Source organism: Centruroides vittatus, unplaced genomic scaffold, assembly GCF_030686945.1.
Source record: "Centruroides vittatus isolate TY-2023 unplaced genomic scaffold, ASM3068694v2 contig_885, whole genome shotgun sequence".
Lineage (NCBI taxonomy): Eukaryota > Metazoa > Arthropoda > Arachnida > Scorpiones > Buthidae > Centruroides > Centruroides vittatus.
In genome coordinates, this window is record NW_027122577.1 from 681,667 (window position 1) to 692,014 (window position 10,348).

At 33.2% G+C, this 10,348-nt stretch overlaps 1 protein-coding gene across 1 annotated transcript; it reads right to left on the bottom strand.

Moving 5' to 3' along the window:
* Positions 1–503: 503 nt before the first annotated feature.
* On the bottom strand, positions 504–8,971 carry LOC136983749 (protein singed-like). The gene is made up of 5 exons (XM_067280589.1): positions 8,779–8,971; positions 5,777–6,616; positions 3,632–3,788; positions 3,250–3,551; positions 504–1,152 (listed from the first exon to the last, which is right to left on the bottom strand). The coding sequence occupies exons 2-5, from the start codon at positions 6,609–6,611 to the stop codon at positions 947–949; spliced, it is 1,500 nt and encodes a 499-aa protein (XP_067136690.1). The 5' UTR covers positions 6,612–6,616; positions 8,779–8,971; the 3' UTR covers positions 504–946.
* Between the last annotated feature and the right edge of the window lie 1,377 nt (positions 8,972–10,348).

Consider the following 10,348-nt stretch of genomic DNA (forward strand, 5'->3'; position numbering starts at 1 on the left):
GCATTTAGAATGCTTACAAATATCCAAACACGCGTTATATGAAAGAATCTAGTTACGTTTGAACTAAACACGCACGGGACGTTCAATATTTAAACACCAAACCCAGCTTTGAAGTTATTTCCAGGGTGATATTTTCTTAAAATATCACACTGAATTTATAAACCGTACTACTACTACATAATTTAACAAAAACATTACGAGATTATCTGAAGGAAAATGCTGGCATATAACTTATTTATGCTAGTAAAAAGCAAAACTAAAAAAGTACTTCAAAAAAATTTCCATTCAAATGTCTCAATTCTTTAAAAAATTCATTTTAATACTTTAAATAAATATTTGTCTAAATTTCCGGCGAGAAATATATAATATTTAACTAAATTTGTCTAAAAACAAGTAAAGAAATGTTAAATTTTTAGAAAAACCTACTCATAACCGCTAACGTTTTCTTATAAACTTATTACGAATAAATAATAAGGAAAACCCAAGTAAAAATGACTACAAAATGAAATATCACAAATGGACGTTTATTAATATTTGAACTCGTTACATGATATGTTTGAAATGCTATAGTAGAAAGAACGTTTCGTACAAAAAGCGTTTTTCGATCATCCATTGTTTTTTAAAAAATCAAGATTATTGTTAAATAGCAAAAATCCAAATTTTAAACAACTCTTAAAATACAAATATATTTCTCGAAGGGCAAAATGGAAAAATCGGTGCCTCCTATCCTATCCATTGCACATTTTCGGAGTATACGCTACAAGATGCATTTCTGTCATTTTTTGTTTTTTTTTAATATGGACCAATCGATCACCTATTGCCAGTCATCTACGGAAGACACCCTAAACAACCGAGCAGCACTTACATGGCGAGACTCCGGCATGACAAAAATATATATATTTATGTTTATATAAAAGCACCATAAACGTCAGGAACGACTCGCGTCTTAATATTCCCACAAAGTGGCTGTGGCCGAACCGTTTCCGTTCACTTTGAAGGCCCCGTTTTTATCTGCCACAACGTAATTGCCGTGGATGGTCTTGATGCAGAGCTTCGACGGTTCTCTCAGCTCGATGGAGAAGCCTTGCTTCGTATCCGAATCTACTGTGATTGTACCGTCTTCCGAAGCATTCCAGTATTTATTATTGGTCCCTAAAAAAAATAATAAAAAAAGTCATAATACGTATATAACAATCTTAATTATATATACAGATTCTAATATAATTTGGATAAATGCTGTAATTATGACAGTACGATCATAAACGAGTAGAGCCGGTCTTACATTGTAATTAGTCACGAATCTATCCTTAGATTTGGACATTTGTTAAATTCTCTGGTATCCTCACACTTAAGATAAACGACAACAAAAATTCCTATTCTATAATTATATGCTCTTCATTTTATTTAGATCATTATAAAGCTAACAAGATCAATTGAGAAGTTCTGTGGAATAAAAAGGTATCAAAGTATACTTATCTAAGTGTTTCAGTGTGTATATCGAATAGTGTTTTATGGATATGGATATCCACTTGTTATATTACACTTCCTTGCTATAATATGCACTTTACTCGAGTGTATTTAACATATACACTTTATTCACTTCATAACAATCAACACGAAAGAAGGAAACACCAAAATTTAACTTAACAGGTACCTTTTTCTATAGGAACTCCTCAATTATAAGATTTGGATCCACAAAAAAGATTGTACTGACGAAATAGTGCTTATTGCATTTCACCCAGCATGAAAACTTGACGAATAAGGAGTAACGAATGAAAGACAATATTCGCGTATATAATTAATTAATTATATATTTTAATTGTGAAATATTTAAAAAATTCTTTATAAATTTTAAAAAAAGCAAAAAAAAAAATGTTCACCGAGGCATTAAAGTATTGTTTGGCTCACTTCACTCGCCATACATAATACTTGTCAATATTATTGTAATTTAAGTTATTTGATAATTATACATTCTGCTATTTGCATAAGTTAACAAAGCTTGAATAAATTTTGCGCTTTAATTACCATTTCTAATTATTTTAATTTATAAAACTTTTGCCTTTTTTTTTCAAATTACGCACGATCTATTTTTAAAAATTTTTTCAGCTATTATTTAACTATTCAAATAGAATTTTTAACCAAAAGAAGAATCTAAAATACATTTTAGAAGTATCGAGAGAAAAATTTAAATAAATTAAATCATTTTACGGACTAAATTAAAATTTGTTTGACTTTGTTTTTAATTTTAGACCACATCCCAATGCTTTGATGATCTTCAAGATCGCTAATAAGCAAAGAACAAGCCATGCGAGAACCATACCGAAATGCATCAGTGAGCACACTTGGGTGTTATATTTTGCTACTAAATTCGTGTCATTCTAACTGTAGATATTATTTTACTGTAGATTGGAAAGAACAGCCCTATCTCAGATAATTGTCTGTTCGGCTACGGGAAAATCGCTGAAAAATTCGATTTAATACAGGAAGAGAAATGTGCAATTTTATATTTAATGAACCTCGTTAGTTTCAACGATTTGAAACAGTATATGTACGCAGTTTTTTTTCCTGTATTACGAAGTGTAATTTGTATTGAGTTGTTTCTTCTTCCGTCCCAAATGCCGAGTAATTATAAAAACAATTAAAATAAATTTGCATATTATAAAAACAATTCTACGTTTGGGATGATGATAAATTTATTTTTTCCTCTTGTCAATAATCTAGATAATAAACATCGAAATGATCATTGATCCGATTTCTCTTGCTACGGCTAACGTTCAGTTCTAATTATTCGATTAAATTAAGATTAATTTCGCCTTTCAAAAATTTAATTAATGTTACATTTTAAGATTAAATGATATTTAAAATATTTTTTTAAGATAAAATTAAATCGAATAAACTTAAAAAAAACACAAGAATAAGATTTAAATTTTCGAGTCAATTGTAAACTTATCTCGTTAATCCGAATATAAGAATGAAGAATTCATCTTCTTAAAAGCATTAATTTCTATTTAGACTATGAAAATTTAGGAATTTATAACGAAAAAGTATGCTATTCTTTACCATAAATTAAATATTATGAAAACATTAAGTTTAAAACAATAGCAATGTATTTCGTTAGTACTAACAGCATCGGAACTTAAGATAATTTTAGTGAACAGAGCGTATATCTATTCTTTCGATAGGTTTTAAAAGAAATGATAATTAGCTTTATTATGTAAAATACAAATCAACAATATTTAAAAAGCATACCTTTGAAATAATAAATGCCTTTTTTGTCATCTCTTTCGATGAATGTTGTTTCGTAAGAAGCTTTGTTGCATTCCAGCTTCATGGAAGAACTACTCTTATAACCGACAAACCCTTGTTCACACTTCAATATCAGTGTGACTCTGTTCATTAAGAAAAAGTGAAATTTTTCCATATCTTCCATTTTGTCGCTATTTGCAAATAGATGACCGCTCTTCTTGATGGCAACGTATTTGCCATTATTGGCTATGAAGCCCACTGTGCCATCTTCTTGCCACATTAGATTAAAAAGGCTATTGGAAGAACTATTAAAAAATAAATAAATAAATTTTACATTAATAAAAACTGAAAAGAAACGAAGGGAGTTGAATTAAAATAAACATACCCTTTATCTGCATTAGCCTGAATACCGCCACTGCTTTGCAACGTCCAATACTTATCCTGCATGGTGCGTATGTACCATCTTTTGGTGCCATAATCGAATTCTAATTGGAATGTTTCGTGATCCGAGATTTCTTCTTGATTTGCAGTTAAATCGACTCCTGAAAGTGGAACGAAGTCTATGAAATTATAATTCGTTAAAAAGATAAGAAAATAACTCGTTCGGCATGTAATATGTATTGTATCAATTCTATTTGTATGAATTTTATATTCAAGTTATTTCACTATCACGTGGCTCGTATTACTGAATGTCGCTGATGAAGATAAAAAAAACCATTGTATATATACTTCTATTGTTAAGCCGACGTTACTCATTCTATTATCTGAGAAAAATTCACGTACATTGCATTATGTAATTTCAATAGGCAAATTAATATTTTTCTAACGCATCATTTATGATTAATCTACACTTCCTATCCGACATTTTTAACGTTCATTAAATAGCAAGTTGAATCGTAATTTGAAAAAAAACAGGTCATTTATATCCTGTTAATTCCTTATAATTCTGCGAGTTGTTGTAAAGCCATTAAAAAAAAAGTGTGTGTGTAGGGAGGTGATAAAACACTGTATAATAAGCTAGAGGACAAATTCTTTCGTCAACCAGTCTAGTTTCTTAAGAAGTGCCTCTTTATACGACGTTCTCAAAAATATTGACAGTTCGAGTGTCGGAATTTAACAGGAAAAAGAAAAAAAAGGGAGGGCCTCTATTCAATCACGTGTCACTTAACAATGGTGCGGTGTCTACGGAAACGCAACTGACCAACTTTTGAAATTTAGAGTTCAACGATTCGTCTTTGAAATTTTTCTAAACATAAAAATTATTGCCCTTCGATTTTTCGATTATATTGGAATTACTCAAGCGAATTATAAAACTTCCTGTCTAGAACTTATTTGTCGGATTTCTTTTTTTATATAAATTACCCGAAGATGAATGATACTCGACAGGTTAATGGGACACCCGACGTGTAACCTGCTATGTGATAAGTACAAGAGCAGTCAATATTATTTTTGCTTTTGCTTTTTTTTTTTTTATAAAACTTGTTTACATCCATCCTCGTTCGCATTCGACATTTAAAAATATCTCGACCTATACGAAGATACTTTTCATTTGATTTTATAAAAATGTAATTAAATCGAACGTAACATTTGCAATCGATTAAACAGCAGGAAATAAACACAAGAGTTTAAGTCACGTGACAAACTCGTCTACGAACAACGAAAATAAATTTAACACGAGAGCGCGCAACACCTAACGGGCACAATAACTAGTTTATTTGTGAATTAAATCAATATACACTCAACTAACTACAGACAATAGTAAATAGATTTTCTTTAGCAATGCTACATAAAACCGCGGGCTTTTTTTTTAACACAGACGGGAAGCAGTTTTCTAAGAACCTAAATGAAACTGTATTCTCATAGAAAAGTCTAAGCGAAGCGTGCAAACGCTGACGCATAGACCAATTGCACAATATTTTCTTTGACAAAAGGTGACACTCGACAAAAGAACGAATGCGGTGTAACGACCATACTGGCAACTATTTTCTCATTATTCCAACTAATCTAAACTGCTAGTGCTTTCTCGAAAGGATATCCGCTCTTCCTTCCAGGAATAGATTAGATATAGTTCAACTTCCGCCTATAAATGTTAAATTTAAATATATTTTTTTCTTCTTAAAAATTTTGTTATATATATTAATTTGTATGTAAGAAACCATACTTAAATTTCTAAACAAATATCACCTTACTCACTTATATATAGCAATTAAATTCAATCGCTTTAATAGCTTTTATGCACCGAAACATCCATCAATCGTCCATTGTAGAAACAAAAGATGTATTGTGAAGAAGTGTCATGTTGGAATTTTTATTTAAAAATACAGTATTTAGTGTGATATAAAGTTACTGGCGATAACGTATAACCGGAAGGAAATACAAGAGAAAAAAAAGTGTCTTAAACAATTTAAAATGACAAGATTTAATTTACTACATTTTTGGAGGCAATTAACTTACTGGATTTCTTTAATTAAAAGCATTTATAATTTTATTTTAGTATTTAGATTTATAAATGAAGTAACGACGTTCTTACCTTGTTTAACAGAAACAAATTTTCCGTTAAAAGCAACGAAAGCGGCTTGTGGAATGGAATCTTCCAAAGAGAACATTTCGTCTTTGCTAACAGTCTGAGATCTTGTACGTAGAACCGCCTTGCTACCAATAGGTGCCAAATACCTTCTTTGGCTATCTCTGAGAGCCAGAAAGCCGCTATGAAATTCCAGGCTGAAAAGGCATTCGGAATTACAACCCTCTACTAATTTTCCATCGGCCTGAAGGTAACGGTTGGTGCAGGTATGTATTGCATACTTTCCATCGTGAAACTCTAAAGTAAATAAAGTATCCTCTCCCCAAGGTGTGTTGGCGTCCACCTGAATCTCGTCCATATCGGTCGATAATCGCGCGTAACGTCGTCTTCCCACGGATCGAAGATTGACTTGAGGCCTGGCTGCCAGGTGGACGGTCCATAATTCTGCCGGACCGGGTGCTTTGGCGGAACAAACTAATTTATCATTACTGGCACCTAAGAAGTATCCTCGGACGGCATTCCTCAAGCCCCAGCGACCGTCGTCAGAAACGGTGATGGAAAATTTGGTACCTTGATCTTTCTCTTCCGAATCGCAGGTAACGTTCCCGAATTGATCTACGGCTAAATACTTGCCAAGATGACTTTTCAAACTGATGGCTTCGTCTTCTCCGTGCATCTCCAAGGTCCATAGTTGTTTTTTCTTCAGAGCCGTTCCGTTCGAGTTCACTTTGAAACCGAATGACTCTGCTGTTAGGTATTTATACTGACCATTGACCAACCCAACTTGCCATAACTGGCCCGGTTCCCCAACTCCATTGGTACTGTTATGATTTATAGACATGCTCACTGAAAAGAAAAATCATATCTATTATCTCCAATAAATACGTTCTATATATAAACAAACAATTATGAACCAGATAAAGAGTATTAAGTCGTCGTATTCGGTATGGAATATTCTATGCTAAATATAAAAATTTACTTTAAAAACACCAATAATTGACAATTAACACCGTCAAAAAGAAGCAATGCTATTTCAACTATTCCTTTTATCATAAACCGAAAATGGGGAGATAAAACTGTTTACATAGGCTTATCTTCAGTTATCCGTCTCAATCATACAATCTTTTGTTTCCTTGTCTGGTTCAGACATTCAAGATATTAGAGAAGTGAAGCTTCTATCGATCGCATTCGTCTTTCACACTCGGCAAACGAAAGAATAGCTATTCATCTACTTCTCTTAATACACACCGGGCAAAAAACGTCTGAAAGGCAAGACGTAAAGTAACTTTTTAATATAAAAAGAAATTTCTTTTAACAGAAATAGATGGCTAAATTTGAATTATGCACGGCACATCCATCGGGAAAATTTCCTAATCGATTTTCTAATCCCACTATTCAGTCTTTCGTCATGTTCGATACTCGTTACACAGGAATATTTCCAAATTACTCCCTTTCATAACACGAAGATCTTTTTTTTTTACTAAAACAGGATATCCTTAAATAAGTCGAAAACTTATTATTTTAATCGTAAAGTTAAATTTTCCTACTCAAATATATTCAAAAAATACTTAATAAAATTTCTCTTATGTAAGTTGCATTGTTTTAAAATACGAATGAATCATCGGTTATAATGAATCTACACATTTTTACAGAAAAAAACAAATTTCTATAAAAATGAATAGAAATAAACATGGCGAAGGATGACCCATCACTTCTTAGAAAATACAACACGGTGCATACCAATGTAACACGATATTTTTAGCACATCCAAATGGCTAGTACAGCCGAAAATGCTTGTCAACATTTGCCCAATGGTTACAATACCAATAATTTATGACCCCCAAATTTTTTAAGAGAACGAGTATCCCTTATTTAACACACTGGATGGGACTTTTTTTTATAGCCACAAAAAAGAAATGAAAAAAAAACCATGCTTACTGGAACAATCGAAAGACTTCAAAAGAAAAAAAAAAGGCTTTTTTTCCCCTTACAATTTTGTAAAGTAGAAAAGTAGAAACTTTAATTAAGAAACAAACATTCAGAGGGGGTACGAATTTCCGGCCGGGAAACAACAACAATAAAAATGTAAGAGAATCCTTAGTCTAAATCTGGACTCGCTCTCTCCCCTCTTTCATAAACAGATTACTGTAATTATCAAATAAAACAACTGCCGAGCAGCCTTAAAAAAAATAATAATAATAATAAAGGTTAGATTTAGACGCCAATAAATATAAACTGCACGCTCAATAAACTCAAAACTTGACCTTAAACTTTCGACGACGGCATTCAAATTTTCGAAAAATAAAAACTAGTTTAGAGTTACATTTAAAAATAATAATTCATAATTCAAAATGTAACGACAAAGATCAAATTCTCGAGTTACTCGATAAATCTTGATATGCCAAGAGAGCCGAAGTCTAACTTATTAATACGAAATAATAATTAAATAGATGGAGCGTGTTAATAACGAGAATATTGGCAAGTTTGAAAAGCGCCAGTGACTAAGTTACTGTCACGAACACACACACACACAATCGGAAGAAGTGGGAACGAGGAAAAAGTTTTGATTAATAAATGCAAAAGAATTAAAATAATTTAAGATTAAAACAACGCTTTATAACGAACAGAAGCGAGAAACCAGATTAATAACCGATTGATGTGGAAGAACAGGTGGTGGCGAGATCACACTATTAGTGCAGCTGTGTCACAAAGCGAATATTTGCTACGAATTTCGAGGAATTCTTCTAACACGTGGAATATTACGAATTTAATCAACGCTTTGTTCCAAAACTGACAGTCAGCAGGGACACAAATCAATAACCCCCGAACTACAGGTCGGTAGCCGGCCTTGTAACCTCTATAGTTCGACGCAAATACGGAAAAACGGGATATTCTAAAAAAATTTCTAGAAACTAGACACTAACGTAACACTATAGAATATAATACACACACACACGGGAATAGAAAACAGAAATCTTTTAGGAATAAGTAAAATATTATAGACTCACCGGTATCTCTTGTTCACAATCGAGCGAGGAGTGCTGTTCTAACTAGAGTCGCATAAACTTTTATCTCAGTTGACAGATTGGCACCCTTTTTTACCCTGGTGTGTTGGGTGGTTGTCCCCAATTCGCACACCGCTAGTTCATAAAATCTCGTTCTACGGCTCGGCTAAATGGTGGATGCTTCACTTGACTGGGAAAATGCTCCAATCACGTGACGGACCGGCGACCAATGGAATAAGCCACCGGCACGTGACCGGGATAGATTGTAACTAAGACCCTAAGGAGACTTGTTCTGGTTCATGCGATTCCGAATACTTTGCGAAATGCTTAAAAGATAATGGAATCGGTTAATAATCGGATTGCATGCGCAATTCTCTTTAATATATTACAGGATTCCTCGTCTCGTTCGTCCACTTTTTTTCTTTCCGTCTTCGTCTCTTCTTGTTTGTATCCCTAGCACGACGTTGTTATTGACCTAATTAAATCCATTCTAGTTTTTTTTTTTACGAATAAAAATCGCTCGATTCTTTTATTTTATTAACCATTCTTAACGAACACGAGTTTGACATGCAAATAAATCTCTAAAAAATAGTTACGAGCGCGATTCGTAATGGTAACACGTGGTGATTTTTAACCGGAATCCTACTTAAATTTATTTCAAAAATATCACTAATTTTCGATAAATGAAATGTTTAAACGAGTTAACGAACTTAAACTTAATTCAGACACGTTACACGCCATCTTAATTAAGCCGGCACCTTCTCAGCGTGAACATTTACAATCTAATAGTATCCCGCTGTTTCCTTTTATCGTATTCGACATCAATTAAAATGCCGAACGGAACTTCTTCCACCATAACTAAAACTGGAATTCGTCGTCGCAACTTTAAACGCTTCTTCACACCGTGCACGACTGTAATTTGTACGATGCCACTTAACGCAATTTCTCTCCAACTGGCAATGACTGAGATTCTAGAATTAAATGTGGTTATCTTGTGGGTAGAATCGACACGAGCCTTCATCCAGTTTCTTTTACTCCCCCCTTCTTTTTTTTTGTGTTTGTGTGTGTGTGCGTGTGCAGTCTGGGATCCGACCAATTTTACATCCCGGAAGGGGTGGTGGCCTCTTTGGGTGGGTGAATGACTCACTCTCATTGATGGAGATCTCGGTTGATATTCTGAGTAGAGGGATGTGGTTTCGGCTGTTCGTTCCTATCCATCGCGTATTGTTGGAAATAATCGTAACTACTACTATTTATCGCCGCTATAATATCCTCTATTGTAAAAATAAAATGAAATCTGTTTGAGTTTATTATATTAATTTACGATTGAAAGCAAATGCGATGTTAAAATCTTCGCAATTTCCAATTTATTTCAGCGATTTGTACGAAATATTTTACTCGTTTCTTTCGAAACATTGCGTATAAATCACGTAATTAAAATAATCGGTTAATGTTTCCTATGGTTCCAAAATGGCGGCTCGTCTCCGATTCCAGCAAATAGAAGAAAGGAAACACGTTCTAACCTAACCTAACCTAACCTATTCTAATAAATGACCACGATTATTACCAACCA